This window comes from Oreochromis niloticus, linkage group LG13 (assembly GCF_001858045.2).
Source record: "Oreochromis niloticus isolate F11D_XX linkage group LG13, O_niloticus_UMD_NMBU, whole genome shotgun sequence".
In the NCBI taxonomy this organism is placed as follows: Eukaryota; Metazoa; Chordata; class Actinopteri; order Cichliformes; family Cichlidae; genus Oreochromis; species Oreochromis niloticus.
Genome location: NC_031978.2, coordinates 31,161,194 through 31,179,271, shown reverse-complemented (window position 1 = coordinate 31,179,271; position 18,078 = coordinate 31,161,194). Strand labels below are relative to the sequence as shown.

Below are 18,078 nucleotides of genomic sequence, written 5' to 3'. Positions count from 1 at the left end.
CCTGGATCACCTGTTGAGAAAGAAAGAAGAAAGCAAGCAGAAGAAAACGAGAGTAATAAACAACATCACAATGATCTATGGGAATATGACAGTAAATACTAAATATTAAACATTATTGTGCAGCACGTAAGATCGACAGCGCACAGTGTGCTTTGAGGTAGGAGCCAAAAAGGGTGTAGTTTGTGTGTGTGAGCACCCGTGTGTACACCTGTGAGCATGAACGCGCTTGTTTTTAAAAGGTTCCTTCATGTAATGATCTGCTAGAGGGTGTGGGGGGCCACAGCCCCGTCCTCCAGGGCATGAAGCAGGTATGGAGGAGATCAAGGCTCCAGACATCCAGAGGCCCTCAGAACACAAGAGACCAAGGAAGACCAACAGAGGGGCAGCCGCGTCACTATCCCAGAAAGAGCTGAGGAGAGTCCCAGATGAGGGGTCACTCAGCAGCCGCGGAGCAGAAGCCAGGGGGGTTGCAGTGACGTGCCCGTGAGCTCCGCCGGCAGCCAGCTGTGCCTGAGTGACCGAGCTCCGGGCCGAGAGGCCGAGGGCACCCCGCCTCCGAAGTGGCCCGAGCGAGCCCCAGGCTCCAGGCCCCGATAAGCAGCCGCCAAGGAGTGAGCCGGTGTGTACCTGGGCGCCCACCCCTGGACACACAGAACCACCAACGCACCGATGTCTGAGGGCGTCCGCCACCGGCAGGGGAGTGGTGGGGGAGATAGGCCTCCAAACCTTGGAGGGCCTGAGATGTCCCCAGAGAGGTGGCGTCTGATACCCAACCTGACATATAGACACAGACATACAGGCACACACAGATACAAACATCTATTCCCACCCTCATGCTCTCATATGCAATTACTCAACACTCACCCAACGTGGAGACAGACATAAAGAGACACTGTACACACAACCACACTCCCCAAGCGTACTCTAAGCCCCATGTCTAGGTACCCTTGCCCCTGGAGGGGGAAACTGCACCCAAACCCAGGTGGTGTTACCCTTTTCCCTGCGGTGGGGAGAAGCAGACCGCCCCGACTCCGCAGCAGCAGGGAGGCCCCACATTCCAGACCCCAGTCGGACGGCCAACTCCTCCTCCTAGCCCCCCCGCTCCAGCAGGCCACAGAGAACGGGGGTGTGAGAAGACTCCAAACCTCCCTCCACCCGCTCATATGTAGTGTTGATGCATGTGTGTTCTAAGGTGCATTTAAAACCCAGGAGGGCATGGAGCCACCTGTCAGAGAGCGGCAGGTAAGCGCATAGCCCCTCCTGCTAGCCCTCAATGTCTACGTGTATTTAAAATTGAGAGGTGGGCAACGACACCAGGGGTGAGGTGTACACCCTGATGGTAATTTGGATTCTGTGTGGCGTGCCCACCCCCAAGATCCTATATGTATGTGTAATGAGAGTGTGAGTAATGTGAATGTCTAAGTTGTGGGATAAAATTGAGGCAGAGGCAGCCAGAAGGGGACAGAGGGGGGGGATGCCTCCCCTGCACCCTGGTGACACACCCCTACCCCAAGGCCCTGCATGTGTGGGTGATTGTGGTGGAGCGGGAAGAGGGAGGCAGCTGGAGATGGGGAGGGAAGGAAGGGAGGGGCAAGTAACCCCTCCCTGGGGCCAGCTCCCCCGCTGACCCCAGTAGGCACCCCATACTCTGCAACCCGCCAGGGAAAGGGGGCCCAGGCCCATCCGGACCGGGGCCCAGCACGGCAGCGCTGCCCGGCCCCACAGAGCCCGGGTCAGTCCACCCGACCCCACCACAGAGAAAACTGCACCCATCCCATCATGCACTCATCTTCCAGACTACACTAGACAATAGACGCCCAGGCTGAGATCTTCCTCCACCTCTCCTGTATCTCCCCCTCCTGCAGAGAGAGTTCCTGAAGAGAGGAAAGCTCCTGCAAGATGTGACAACCTCCCCCACCAGTTGAACAGCCCCCCAGGTGGCTCGATGCACCGGCGGCACCCTGCGCCAGGGCCGGGCCCCCATACACCCACCCGCCCACAACCCCGGCAACACACCAACCAGGACCCAGCCCTGAGGCCCGGCCAGGGCCCAGAGACGGAGCGCCCCAGAACCTCACGCCCGTCCCGGACCCACCCAGGGGCAGCCAGGCTACCAGGTCAGTAACCCACGTCCGTCAGCACAGACCCTCCCCTAGCCCCGCTGCACGCAGCCACGAGGAAACCGTCACCCAAGAGCCAACAGAGCCCTTAATTGGCCATGACCGCTACCCCGGGTTGAGCCCCCCAAGGAGGATGCATATAGTTAGGGCTGGATTAGGAGACCCCGAATATATTAATATATCAATTACAAGATCAGGCGAATTCAAGCCTTTAATAAATTTGTCTCCACTGTTTGGGCTGATCAGTAACAGTTTACTAAACTAGATGCAAGAACTGAGGAGAAGGTGTATCTCCCTACAGCCCCCTCTGAGCCTGCCTTTAATTATACGTATTCCTAATGTTAGGCCACAGATACACCACCTCGTTGTCACATTATTATATTTCAGATTCAAGATTGTTTCAGTGGGGGATGGTTGGTGCAGTAAACAGGGAAGTGTTACCAAACACGTTTGTTGTTTTGTGGGCCAGTTACATTAGGTTAAATTCCCGTTCTTCCATTCAGATCTCCAGTTAGAAGCGTGATGTGATTTACCCAAAGCCTCATACCACACCAATACCAAGTTTCCCCAGTGTCTATTCTTATGTGTAGACATTGTCTTTAATTTTAAAGAGAGGTGTGACATCACATCCTGGAGGAGTGACTAAGCAGCTCGCTTTGATGACGTTTCAGTTAATACAAGCACACCAACATCTTTAAAAGATTTCATGAAAAGGGTGGAGGCAGAATGTATAGTGAGACAAAAATGAATTAACATAAAAACTAGTGATAGATTTATATTACTGAATATAATTGATTGAATAATTGACCAGTGTACTCTACGGAGGCATGTACTTTCTCTTATATTAGCATTGTGCAAACTGTTACTGTTGCTTTCTCATTGGGTGTTTCGTGGAATAATTCATTTTTCCCAGTTCATGTCCATGGTTTTAAAGAGAACTACGCTTATGACTGTAGCTCATTACAGGCTGTACAGAAACAGCAGAGACCCTAAATATGGAAACAAAATGTGCAAAGACTTCTTGCTCTATGTGCGACTTTACAGCCTCAAACAGAGTTTATTCAGTTTGAACAGGTATCATTTAGAATGAATTTAGACCACAGAATATCTTGAAATAAAGCAACATTGTTTTATGATTTTTTTAATGACAACAAACTATTAACAATATTAAACACTTACTGCCTTAAAATCATACATAACTTATACCTGCTTCGTTGTCTCAAACCATCAGTTATGTGATTAACACTCAGGCCTTTGCCACTGTTTACATTTTACTGCTGCACTGGGTCGTTCACATTTTACAAATGAACAAATTTAGATCTAAAAGATAAAAGTTAGTATGTAACAGCGAATTCAATCATCTGAATTTAACACTTTGAACACAAGTAACCCATGTAACTATGTTTAGTAACAAAAATATAACATTTCTGTTATTTCAGTGCTCAGAGGGTGAAGAACTCAAATAGCTTCATAATAAAGGCCCTCATTTGTCCAAAACACCCCCCAAATAACCAAAAAACATAAATAAAACCACTTTAGAAACAGCACATTACATACAAACCTCTCAGTGCCCATTTACAACTGTTACACAGCAAGTACATAAGCAATAACTCGTCTGTTATTATTGCTTATGTTTAAATATTACTTACAATAAGTTCTAGAATCAGTGAGTCTGTATAGGATTAAACAGAGACACTTGGCTCTTTATCATTTGTATATTATCCAAAACAGTTTTAAATTTTTTACCTTAGATTTGAGATTAACAGATGGAATATTGCACAAATTAAAATGCTTTTCAATACGAGTTATTCCTTGAATTCTGTCCTCAGTAACTGTTGTGCAGTGCAAACAGGTTACATATTTGTATGATGCAGATGCAATTAAGAGATTGAGTTTGGGACACTTAATGCCAGAGATTCAAACTCTCCCTGATATTTATTCTCCAGATCGCTAAAATCCAGCATAAGTGATGAAGAGCATTCCTCAAATCTTATTTCATCATTGTTAGTAGCGTAATGCAGGAGAGCAATGTCTAACTCAAAGGTCCAAAATCCCCCACAGGTGTTAAAGATGGGTTGAGATCATGTGACTGTGGGTGAAATGTCACATGACTCACACAGTAAGCCCTTATGTCCACGGATGGAGCTGCTGTGATCCTGGAAAAGACCACAACCATCAGGAAATGTTTCATCCCAGGTTAGATGTGGTCCCTCTCCTGTTGTAAAAGTGTCGGATTCCAACATTTACGTTTTTCTTTTCACCCACCTGGATTTTCTGCTTTGACAAATGGTACTTTTGTTATCTTTTTTTCAAAATCGATGCATTTTATACTGGAATGAGCCCATTTCATGTTAAAGCTCAGGTCTTCAGGTTCACATCTTTTAACTGTTCGATCACAATATTAGATCTCAGTATGCTATTTTCTATTTTTGATGTCCCGCTCTTTACAACCAGTCTACAACCAGTGGTTCTCATTGCCTTAAGGCATTGTAAACGTACACGGGTTTTAGCACATGTGCTGTATAAATAAAATTGCCATTTCCATATATATCAACACAGGTAGTTCACATCCTGTTACAACTGAAAACATGTCATCTTAAGGTGATAAGTAACAGCAGGGACATTCTTTAAAGATCGTACGCAAATACTGACAAGTTGATGCAATGTGTCCAGTATCCCCAGTTTAATCATCTAAGAAGCAGTGAGTGCAGTTACATGCAGATAGAAGTCTCCTCTCAGACTCATGGCTAATGTTGTTTTCAGCTTGCTACAGATCAAAAAAGTCCTGAATCAGATAAACAAGAATCATATTCTGATCTCTGGATTGTGGATTTGTTTTCAGTTCACATCTATGTCACTGTTACAATAAAGGAGATCCAGCAACTCTGTGACAATAACATACATTTTGATTCTAAAATGACCTCAAATGGACACAGCACGCAATAGATTTCTATTTATACAGAAAACACAAGAGGTTGCAGCTGACTCTAATAAAACCCACTACAATTTTTCTGTGTACAGTAATTCAAATACTGATATATTAAAAGATCTACAGATATATGCACAGAATTCTGGGGAAAACATCAGTAGACTCATTTTAAGCTCACATTAAGTGGGGAAAATAACTTTGATCCACTTTAAAATGTAAGAAAAATGTTTTCATTCGATCAATGTCAACAAAGTATTTTTTAACATGTCCAGAAGGACATGGAAACTCATTCCAAGTGTCTGTCTGCTTATTAATATGTCATTAGACAGGTTTCTGACGTGGGTTGCTTTGGGACCCTTGGGGTGTATGTAAAATGTGCATCATCCTCTGAAGTTTCTTAGCAAATATCATGACAGAGTGTGTTTCTTCTCTACAACTTAGTCTACATATTGGATTCATTTCTTTAAGTCAGGCTAAAATAAACCAGACGTGGTTCTGATTTTTTAAATGAACAATAAAGTTTTGTTTCTGATAAACGTAAATAGTCATGGGAACCTTAATGAGATTCCTAACATGATTCCTCCAGATGTCATGTGTTATTATTTTGATAGTAAACTCATAAATTAGCTACGCATCTCATGCTGACCAAGCACTGCAGTGTAAACTTAGCTGCCACAGGGCAGGACACGTAACACTAAGAAACCTTAAATGATAGCAAGTTAAAATTGTTTCCATTTTTTTTTTTTTTTTAATGTTTTAAACATAAAATGTGACTTCAGTTGCCTTTACAGATGTCTAAATGTAGAGTGGATTCCTCAGAGTGTCCATTACCACGTTCTTCTTTGATGGCCATCAAACTCAAAGTGCTTTGATTGGTCAGTAAAACTAGAAAAGCACTCTATAAATACCCGTCCATTTCCATCCTTTATTATTCTCATCTGTGTTTCTCTCTGCTGCACTCCTTTTCGCGTCTGCCTTTCATGCTCCCTCACTTGGGTCAGAGGTCAGCTATCAGCAGGTCCAGCAGCTCTCTGTAAGCTCGGTAGCTCTTTATAGATGTGATGAGGTGGAAAAACACAGTTTGAGTGTGTATGGGTTGGACCCATCTGAAATAAGAAATACACGAACAAATGCATACTTAGCATAACAGCCTGGCTGGTACATTAACTGTGCCCTGATAAAGATGTAAGGGCATAAAGAAAGGTACGGGTTTGGCTTGATAAGGCTCCCTTCCATGTATTTGCATTTAGCTGGAAAACTGAAATGAAATATGGGGGGGGGAGGAACAGGGTCAAAAATTAACTTTCTCTTCTCAGACCAAGTGAGGACAATGGTAGCTCATCTAAGAATAGGTCTGAGAGCTCTTCATATTAAAAGAGAGCCACGCACTGCTAAAACGACAGTCTTAGCTCTTCACTTTACTATGGCAAGTGTCCTGGAGGACAGTTTAAGATTTATTTCCATGTAAATAAAATTACATTAATTTGAGGATGTGACAGTGCAGTACAAAATGTAAAGCATGGTTAATACTGTATTTTCTGCACTATAAGGCGCACTTAAAATCCTTTAATTTTCTCAAAAATCGACAGTGCGCCTTATGTATGAATTCTGGTTGTGGTCACTGACCTTGAACCGATGTTATGTGGTACTCGGTGCTCAAGAATCTGTCAAAAATGTTTTACTACGACTTTGGTAAGCTATGAAGCCGCACTGCCTGATGGATTGTTTGAGCATTACAGCTAGTCAGGAGCCTCACAGAGTAATCTGGGTCCTAAATTCCGTCAGCTTCAGGTCCCAAAGTCACACGATCACTGCAGCATCACTGAGAGTTAAAAACTGTCTAAATTCTTTCATCTTTAATAAAATGATCAGCGTTGCTGCTTTACCAGGTGTAACACTTAAGTTTAACATCCAGGCATCCATGAAAACAGAATTTATTACATTTAACGGAGTTAGAAGTTAGCTTGTAGCTTCCACCTAAACATGATATAGCATGTTCTGACTGAGAGATTTCAGAAAAAATTCAAATGTACAGCTCTGCAATCAATTCCAACATAAATGAAGACAGAAAACTAAACAGCAGTGACGTTTGTAGGGTTACTGAAGTTGGGCTAGCTGCTATATAATGATGTGCTACGTGATCGCTAGCGACACAGCTATGTTAGAATAACATTAGCACAGTGAAGCTGGAGGATGAACGCTAACCTTTTTCCACTGGATAAAAGTTAACGTGAGGGTTCCTGATGGTTAGGGACAAATGCAATCGCATGACAGGATGCTGTAAACGGACCAAACTTCAGTCAGGAGAACAACTGAGATAATCCATCCACAATACGAGGTTAGTCATTAATATACTGCAACAACATGGGAATAGAGCAGCTGTGATAGAATAAGGCATTAATGAATCAATGGTACGGAAGTGGAGGAAGCAAGAAGAATGAGTTGAATAAAGTTTGATTTATCTGACTGTTGTTTCGCTTAATGTGCCTTATAATCCGGTGCGCCTTATAGTCCGAAAAATACAGTAATTGGGACAATGACATAGTTTTGTCATTTTGCTCTGTGCACCACTACAGTGCAGACTTTCATCCTCAAGGACTTAAACTAACATTAACTGCATTAACTGTTTAAATGTCACAAAGTCATGTTTACAAAAGATTTTTTTCTACCTTAGATGTATTTTCCAGCTCCACATTCAGGAATTATTTGTGAAGTTCACAGCATGAGACTGACAGAGTAGACAGTGATGGATGTTTTTCTCATGGACTTACTGGGAATCCTAATCTGGTAGTGGTTGAGAACAGTAAGAACCTCCACAGCCTCTGTCTTACTGTCAAACTCCAACAAGCCGGAGATGGTCTTAGAAGAGGCTGAAAAATGAGACTGAACATTAAAAGGCAGGCAATGACCACATTCATGAGACTTCATCTGTTCAATCAAATGTGTACTTACGTTTGGCATCAAACATCTTAAATTTGACAAAGCCAGGCAGATCATGCTCTGTGCACAGCTACAGAAACACAGACAGCAGCGTGTGAGCAGTTCTGCACTAGGCAACAATTAAATATACAACTTATCAGCATTTGTTGTACAATCTGGGAGTGGATTTCTTTATGGCAAAGACTGCTCAAGAAATCAGGCTTAAAGAGACGCTTTTTGGGCATTTAAGGATATCTTGTTAATTCAGAAAAACAGGGCAGTCTTCTTAATAGAAAGGGTTTTTTTTGAATTTCCAAGATAATAATCATATTAATTCAGGAAAAAAACAAGAAATTATGAAGTAGATGGATTACCCTTCTGGATACATCTCTGTATGATGGGATAGAAAATATTTTTTGGAGGTTTGGAATACCTTTAAACAGTTCTTTACAAAGCTTTAGCTCTTCTGAAGACAGATAAACAGTTTACCCCTGTCCTGATAAATCTTCCAAGATGCAAATTTCCTCAAATCCTCAAACACAAGAGGCAAAGGACCGATACGTTGGATCAAGGTATTTTTATAGTGACACAGAAAAGACGGACAGTGAACAGACAGAAGTACTTTACCCTCAGTAAATGATCCTGTGATATGCACGGAGGAACATTATAGTAGTGTAACACTGCAGATGGAGGCTGAATGATGTTTTTGGAGGCTTGTCCGGCACTGCTAAAGCGATTGTTTCTGGTCATAGCAAAGTCCTTATAGCTGCTGCTGCCATCCTCTAACTCAAAAACCTGGCTGGGGATTACTGCGTGCTGCTTCGACACACTGCAAAAATCCAAAAACATCAACTGTGTTACTTATCTTATCAAATCCATGCATAACAAATTACTGATCATAAAATAGTCAAGATAATATACACAGAAGTAAAGAAGTATATGGTGCCAAATTGCCTCAGTGCGCTTTATTTTGTAAGATAAACACAAAAAAATAAAGAAAACCCCCCAACAATCATATGACCCACTATGAGGAAGCGCTTTGGTGACAGTGGGAAGGAAAAACTCCCTTTTAACAGGAAGAAACCTCCAGCAGAACCAGGCTCAGGGAGGGTGGCCCTCTGCTACGACCATCTGGGGGTGAGGGGAGGAAAACAGCACAAAGACAAACTGAGGTACCACAAGTAAACCAGCAGTCTGACAGTGAGGCGCTCTATTGGGGTGATACCAGAATTCTGAGATTCTGACTTTAATCTCAGAATTCTGGAAAAGAAGAAAAAAAACCACTTTTTTTTTCCAGTAGCCCTAATCCTCTTCCATATGAATTACTGTAGTCCAGCTTAGAAGTGATAAATTAATAAACTAGTTTTTCAGCATCACTCTGAGACAGGATATTTCTAATTTTAGAGATGTTGCACAAATGGAAGAAAGCAGTCTTGCATATTTGTTTAATATGTGCATTGAAGGACATGTCCTGGTCAAAAATGACTCCAAGGTTCCTCACAGTGTTACTGAAAATTTTAGCATACATTTTCACTGCTATGCAGATGACACCCAACTCTATCTGTCCATGAAGCCAGGTAACACACATCAATTAGTTAAACTGCAGGAATATCTTAAAGACATAAAGACCTGGATGACCGCTAACTTTCTGCTTCTTAATTCAGATCAAACTGAAAATGATGTTCTTGGGCCAAAAAATCTTGGGAGCATGGTTTCTGACCAGATGCTTACTTTGGATGGCATTACCTTGGTTATGCATGGATGTGTCTTCTAATGATGCTGCCTAAGGGAAGCATGTATAATGTAAACAGAATTGGTCCTAGCACTGAACCCTGTGGAACACCATAATTGACCTTAGTGTGTGAAGAGGACTCTCCATTTACATGCACAAATTGGAGTCTATTAGATAGATATGATACAAACCACTGCAGTGCAGTACCTGTAATACCTACAGCATGTTCTAATCGCTCTAATAGGATATTATGGTCAACAGTATCGAACGCAGCACTGAGGTCTAGCAGGACAAGCACAGAGATGAGTCCACTGTCAGAGGCCATAAGAAGATCATTTGTAACCTTCACTAAAGCTGTTTCTGTGCTGTGATGAGCTCTGAAACCTGACTGAAACTCTTCAAATAAGCCATTCCTCTGCAGATGATCTGTTAGCTGTTTGACAACTACTCTTTCAAGGATGTTTGATATGAAAGGAAGGTTGGAGATTGGCCTATAATTAGCTAAGACTGCTGGGTCTAGAGATGCTTTTTAAGTAAAGGTTTAACTACAGCCAGCTTGAAGGCCTGTGGTACATAGCCGATTATTAGAGATAGGTTGATCATATTTAAGATTGAATCTTGATCTTAGAAGTAAAGTGTATTAGCAATTCTACACTTGCACACATTATTAAAGATATGCACATTGTCTGTATATTAATGGACTTCTTACCAGACATTCAGTCTTTTACCAAACACCTTAATGCTGTTGAGGTGTGTGATGGCCCTGTCCACAGCATACTCATCTCCCATCTCAACCAACGCTGTGCCAGGAACACTCTTCATAAACTTAACCTATAACAAGCACATACATAACAGCTGTTCTAAAGAGGTAACATACATTGTGAAAGCAGTGTACATGTTTTAGTGATGTAAACTTTCTTTCATGTTAACCATTAGAAGACACAGTATACATTAGAGGACATTTGGAAGTCAATCTAAAGTCAGACCTAAGGAGGATATTTTTATGCTTGTGCTTTTTTTGTGACATCAGGTAGTAATTTGCACATTCCACATTGGAGAATATAGCCATTCTGACTGTGTCATGAAATCAACATATTCTATGAGAACACTGAATGGGTTTGATGTTTGGGGAAGTTCTCTAAGTGTTACCTGAGCAGCAGAATCTATTCGTATAATGTAGGGATGAGGAGATCATGAAAATGTCATTCAAGTGCTGGAAGTAATTTATAGCATACTGAAAGCGAACAGGAGGAGTCAGATAATTAAATTCTAAAGTTAAAATTTTAAATGTATGAGAAAACAACGTAAACAATCTCTGACATCACATTAAAAAAGGAGAATCAGACCTATGTTTGGTTTGGTTTGGTTTAGTTTGCAGGGGTACATCACATGTCCTGACATTAAACAGAATTCAATGACACACAGGCACATGAGTGACAAAAAGAAGTACATTTCTAAATAATGCAGTAGGTGTTGATGTACAGAGGTCTAGTCCCATTCAATATACTGTCATTTACTTGTGAGTAGGAATAATTCCCAGCAAAGTGAAGGGCCAGGATATGATAGACACAAACACAATTTCTGAGTTTGCTTCCACTCGAAGCTTTTTATTGTTTTTAATAGCTTTTCCCATGCAGCCCAATTTCTACAACCTAATTATGGAAATAAAATTAACAGCTGTTTCTATATATGTTTCTATATGTTTCTATAAAAACACGCTAAAGACACATGAAGAATACACAAACAAACACTTACCTTTTCAATGTTGCCGTAGAGGCAGAAGAGGTTGAAGATGCGGGTGCAGTTCATCTTGGATGGATGGAGGCCACTTACCATGGCAACAGAACTGGGGGCATGGCCAGAGTATGAAGAGGATGACTGTGGTAGTGGATAAGACACCATGTCTGGAACGTCCAATGAGGTGAGCTTGTACCTGCTGTTGCCAGGCAGTGGCAGCAGGGGACATGGTGGACCTGGGAAGGCACACATCGAAACAGTCACTGTCTCAATGAAAGGCTGTCTGCACCAATCCAGGATTGGCAAATTACCAGCACTGTCGACCAAAGTCAGTCTCACGTATGTCAGATTCGGAACCATTTCATGCACCGCAGTGCATTCGCACACTCACAGCCAACATGTCATTGGCATGGAAGCTCTTTACTGTGAGTGATGAACCAAAGTACGCCAAAGTAAACTGTGGGGTGACCACCACAACGACAAATGTATGAACAAAACTAATCAGACACTTAACTCACCCCCAACCAAGCAGCAACATAGAAGGACAACTGAAAATGAGAAAAGGATTGATGCCCTGTTATGACTTTGGATGATGTGGCCTAGTTTTGAGACGTGTCATCATCTCTGGATCAGTGTTGGCTTAGGCTAGTGATGGTGATGTGGGAATGTCAGTCTGCTACATCAGATACAGGTATGGCGCCTCCACAAGTGTGCACCCTCTGTTTGGCTCCTTTTTCCTTAGCTATAGCCTGGGTCTTGTTATAAAAGCAGCAAATGTATAACAAGATCCAACATCTGTGGACGAAAGTTTCAGCCTGTCTCAGCAATGCAAAGCCTCCAGCTTCCAACATCAGCATAAAGAAGAGGAAGCTACTCTCATTGCTTAGTAATGACAACAACATTGTCACCCTTCAGGCAGACATGTGTAGGTGCAAGATTTTGCTAAACCAGAAAGACTATCATGAGAAAATTTTGTCACTACTCAGTGACAAAAATACTTATGAGCCCAGGTAGTGGTCTCAGAAGAGGGTGATTGATTGTCTGAAACAGGAAGAACAGGACGATGCTATTGACTGGACCTCATACCAAAGGCTTTATCCTTGGGAAGCTACACCAAGGCTGTATGGTTTACTGAAGACAGATAAACAGGGTGCACCTTTAAGCCCAATTGTCTGTATGATCAACTCTGTCCTCTGTTGGAGGTCAATCAATCAGATCAATCAAATTTTATTTATATAGCACATTTTAAAGACCGAAGTACACCAAAGTGCTTTCCAGTAAAATCATGATACAGATAAAAATCACAATATAAAATATAAATTACAGATATAAATAAAATAAATAGAATATAAAATAATTACATAATCTAAATGCAAAGCCAGATGTAAATTACCCTAATTAGCCTTGAATGCCAGGTTAAACAAATACGTTTTTAGACGTGATTTAAAAGACTGAATGGAATCTGATGCGCGAATATGAAGAGGAAGAGTATTCCATAACCTGGGTGCGGCAACGGCAAAGGCACGGTCTCCTCTGGTCTTCAGCCGAGACCTAGGTTGCACTAAGAGCAGTTGGCCCGATGATCTTAGTGCTCTCTTAGGGCTATACAGACAGAGGAGATCAGCTAGGTAGTCAGGTGCCATATTGTTTAGGATTTTATAGGTAAACAATAAAATTTTAAAATCGATTCGATATTTAATAGGAAGCCAATGTAAGTTGGCCAGAACAGGGGTGATAGAATCATACTTTCTAGTGCCGGTCAAGAGACGTGCTGCGGCATTTTGGACCAGCTGCAATCGCTGAAGAAGAGAAGATTGTAGGCCCAAGTAAAGAGAATTACAATAATCCAGTCTTGAAGTGATGAAAGCATGAATGAGTTTCTCCAGATCTTTGCGTGGTATATATGGTTTAGCCTTAGAAATTAGGCGTAGTTGGTGAAAGCTGGTTTTTACCACAGAGACCTGTTTATCTAGTTTGAAGGAACTATCCATGAAAACTCCAAGATTCCTAGCAGCTTCAGTAAGGTGATTAGCAACAGGCCCAAGTGTGCCAGTCAGTTGTCCCAGAGGCATATTTCTATCAAAAACGATAATTTCTGTCTTCTTTTCATTTAAAGTAAGAAAGTTACATGATAACCAGTCTTTAACATCCCTCAGACAATCAAACAGAGGATGTAGTGAAGATGAAACATCCCCAGTCAGGTGGAGGTAGATTTGAATATCATCAGCATAGCAGTGAAAAGAGACATTATGTTTTTCAAAGATGGAGCCCAAGGGCAGCATGTACAGAGAAAACAACACAGGACCCAATACCGAGCCCTGGGGCACACCACAGCAAAAAGGGGCAGAAGAAGAGGAATATTTTCCCATCATGACAGAGAACGACCTCTCAGAGAAATATGATTTAAACCATGATAGAACATTTCCTTTAAGGCCTACTACTTGTTCCAACCTTGCCAAAAGGATATCATGGTCAACCGTGTCAAAGGCTGAAGTCAAATCCAATAGAACTAAGACCGCAGAGCGCCCAGAGTCAGCGATTAGAAGAAGGTCATTGAAAACTCTTAGTAGGGCAGTTTCGGTGCTGTGACGCGGTCTAAATCCAGACTGGAATTTAACACTTATACCATTTCTCTCTAAGTGGGTCTGTAGTTGCTGAAGCACTATTTTCTCTAAAATTTTTGACATGAAAGGGAGTTTAGAAATCGGCCTGTAATTTGCTAGAGTGTTACGATCAAGGCTGCTTTTCTTGATAACAGGTTGCACGACTGCATGTTTAAAGACAGTCGGAGCACAGCCAGATAACAGTGATGAGTTCATTAAAAATAAGATACAGGACCCGATTGTATTCAATGCATCCTTAATGATACGAGAAGGAATAATGTCATGCAGAGAATTTGAGCTTCTCTGGTTATTAATTATTTCCTTTAAAGTCGAGAATGACACAGGTTCAAACTGTTGAAAGACCGTTGAACATTTGGAAACTGGGGCTTGATTTACTACCAGAGAATGTGGGGCCCTTAACACTGAGATTTTATCTATAAAATAATTTAGAAATTTCTCGCAGAGGGCCGGGGAGGCACCCATCGAAACATCAGAGCAGGGGTTAACCACTGAGTTAAAGATTTTAAACAGAACTCGAGGATTGTGACTATTAGTTGCAATAATGTTCGACAAAAAAGAAGTTTTTGCCATTTTGGCAGCCTTCTGAAATTTAGACCGGCTCATATGCAGGATGTCAAGGGACACCTGACGTCGTTCGTAAGAGATTACAGGATGACCCTGACCTCAACAACAGGATCACCTTCAGCACCAACAAAGGTAAGTACTACACCCAGAAACATGGGTGTGCCATGGGTTCCCAAGTTTCACCAATTGTGGCCAACTTGTACATGGAAAAAGTCCAAAAGAAGCTTTGGTATCCTACCCTGGTACACCACAGAGTCACTGGTTCAGGTATGTGAATGACACCAGGGTGAAAATCAAATCTTAGGTGAATCTCAGTGAATTTTACCACGGACCACATTACACGGTGGACCAACAAATCAAGTTCACCAGGGAGGATATGAAAACTGACAGGTTAGCCTTGTTAGCCTTTGAGATTTCCATCAGTAATGGGGGACATCTAAAAGCTGATGTGTACCGGAAACCTACGCATACTGATCCGTATGCGTAGGTTGACTCTCATCATCCACTGGAGCATAAACTGGGTGTCATTAGGACGCCACAACACAGAGCAAACACCATCCCAACAGACACAGTGGGCAAGGAAGCAGAAGAACATCACATCAAGAAGGCCCTGAATAAATGTGGTTATCCCAGCTGGACATTTGTCAAAGCAGATAAAGCTCCTAAAGAAAGCTCCAGCTGATCCAGGAGAGAAGGACAACCGCTGGCTATGGTAAAACCTTGAGTAATCTCTTGTTTGTCAGAAGTATCGGAACAGCTGAGGTGCATGTTCTCTAAACACTCCATCTCTATGGCTTTCAAAGGATACATCTTTCACCATCTTACAATGCTGTGATTGCAACAATTCCCTAACCCTTTGTGAATGGTACTCATGGCCATTGATCAGTTGCCCATTTTGCCAATGACAATTTACAAAATAATAACCATGAAACTGACCTTACGGCCCATTGTTAGTCAGTGGTGCTAGTGTCGGTCATTATGCAAATGTACCGTTTCTAAGGTTGGGGAAACCTGCAGTCAGCTGAGACTGAAGAAGTCACTTCTCCCACTGAAAACGCTACATAGAGATGAAGAGAATATACTTTTGGGGATTTCCTTACCTGGATGATTGAGCATGCATCAAGATATTTACTTGGACATTTTCCTACTGACTGCTCTACTGTAATTCTGGCACCACTAAGTGCTTGGAGGGACTTCTTGTTTGGAGAGCGTTCATATTTAGCTAGAGGAGCTCAGCTTTGAAAACAAGAGTCATTGTGCCGGACCTGGCTTCAAACCAAGCACTGTTCTTAGAGGTCTTCCTCCCAAAGGTAGCAAAAGCTATTCTATTTTCAGAGTTGTGCTGCTGGGCTATAGACAGAGCTTCTGTAATTTTTGGGGGATCTTGGCAAATTCATCTACTACTACTGCATCTGGGAATTGATGCAACCTCAACTTGCAACACACTTGTGAGTGGTCAGTGGCCAGCTACGTTCTTTGTCCTTGAAAGTAGCTGAATTAGCTAGGCGCATTTCGTCCACCTGTAGATGAAACCACTGACTGTGAACTGAGTATATCATTCCAATGACAAAAAAAGTAATGTTATAAAGTTAGACATATTTAATGTTTCTCGAAATATTTCTCTAGGTAATTTGAGGCTATTTGTTGTTAAATTGCAGCAAAGAACAAAAACCCAGAGAAGAACTGTACTGAAAACATCTCAGCTTGATTTGAAATCAATTTTTGTCTGTGTGCTCTACAGAGTGCTTTTTAAAATTTGTTGATTTTGTTGATCTTTACTTCTGAGAAGTAAAGATGGGCAAGAGTCGTAACCCAAACCCAGTCATGTTACTGACCTGTTATCAGTGAACCTAATTGGTTGCAAAATATTCCTCCAGCTGTTCCTTTTAGCATTTTATTGCCCCATCCCAATTTTTTTTAATATGTTGCTACTATGAAATTCCAAATGCGGTAATATTTCTCTTAAAATGGTACATTTTCTCATTTTAAACATTAGATATGCTTTTTATGTGTAACTGTGAAGATGCAAGGAGCAGAGGTGATAATGGCAAGTAAGTTTAAGTATCTGGGGTCAACTGTGTTGGGGAGTAACGGAATACATGTACCGGCGTTACATATTTAAAATACAAAATATGAGTAACTGTATTCTGTTACAGTTATCGTTTAAAAAGGTGATAATTAGAATACAGTTATTTTGTTGAAATAAATGAATTACACAGCGGTATTTTCATGTTTCATATGCTAGGCTATCCCCTCTCTATCTCCTTTCTACTTTTGGTAATTCCACGCATTGCCAGAAACCCAAACAAAACACGAACTAAGAGTCTCTAATGTCGGCGTCCTGTTAATGTTGGTGGCATCAGTTACACAATGGACCCAGAGCCAGTGCAACAGAGCCAGCAGTGCACAGGCTGGAATGGATTTCTAACTTGGAAATCCCAACACCACTTCACATTATACGAAGAAAGGGATGAAGGGCGAAATCTGACCGTGCAATACAAACTCTGTTTGCCCGCAACCAAGCTGCTCTCAGCGTCAAAAGACTCCAACCTAAAGAAACATCTGGAAGTAAGTTCTTTTTTAAGAAATAATGTTAGCCTACTCCAACTACCTTGTTTTAGTTGTGATAGCTACCTGGGTTATGTACCACTTCAGTATCTTTGATGTACTATTGCTGTGTGATTTATTACTATTACTGAAGGCTACTTGCCACCGAGCTACCTTACAATATAAAGCGCCTTGAGGAGACTGTTGTTGTGATTTGGTGCTGTATAAATAAAATTGAACTGAACTGATAGAGAGAGAAAAGATACTGAAAATCTGCTTGATCACCTGCTGAGAGAAAAAAAAACAAGCAAGAAGACGACAACACATAAGGGAAACCATAGCAACAACCAACCTCAGCATCAGTAACAGTAAATAATAAATATTGGATGATACCGAGCAGCACACAGTACTAATAATGCATGATATGTTTAGAGGCAGCAGCCAACCAAGATAGTTTGTGTCTGTGGGTACTTGTTTGTACACCTGTGTGTACACCTGCGTAGGTGTGCGCTTATGAGTGCTCACCTTACCCACACTTTCTCTATGTAAGGTATGGGGAGCCATAGCCCTGCCCCCTGGGTCATTCAAGCATCCATGGAGGGAGACCCGGGCCCCAGACATCCAGAGCCCCCCCCAGAGCACGAAAGCCCAAGGAGGACCACCGCAGGGGCAATCATGCCATCTACCCATAAAAGAGCTGAGGAGAGCCCTGGATGGGCGTCACCTAGCAGCCACTGTGCAGAAGCCACAGGGGGCTGCAGCGACTAGCCTGCAGGCTCCACCGAGTCTCGGGCCCAGAGACCCAAGGGCCGTCCACTCCCCAGAAGGGGCCCGGCAGACCATGGAGTCTGGGAGTGAGCCACTACATACCTGAGCACCCAGCCCCGGACATAGAGAACCAGCCGC

The 18,078-nt window shown here is 42.2% G+C and overlaps 1 protein-coding gene across 1 annotated transcript in view; it reads right to left on the bottom strand.

The window, feature by feature from the left end:
• Positions 1–3,145: 3,145 nt before the first annotated feature.
• Positions 3,146–18,078, bottom strand: part of LOC100695170 (heterogeneous nuclear ribonucleoprotein L-like) — a 59,023-nt gene continuing 44,090 nt past the window's right edge. Inside the window, exons 9-14 of the mRNA XM_005461446.4 lie at positions 11,456–11,673; positions 10,410–10,531; positions 8,596–8,797; positions 8,002–8,059; positions 7,821–7,919; positions 3,146–6,155 (exon numbers count right to left, since the gene is read on the bottom strand). Coding sequence (XP_005461503.1) covers positions 6,100–6,155; positions 7,821–7,919; positions 8,002–8,059; positions 8,596–8,797; positions 10,410–10,531; positions 11,456–11,673 — 755 coding nt within the window. The 3' untranslated portion in view covers positions 3,146–6,099. The remainder of the gene's footprint in view (positions 6,156–7,820; positions 7,920–8,001; positions 8,060–8,595; positions 8,798–10,409; positions 10,532–11,455; positions 11,674–18,078) is intronic.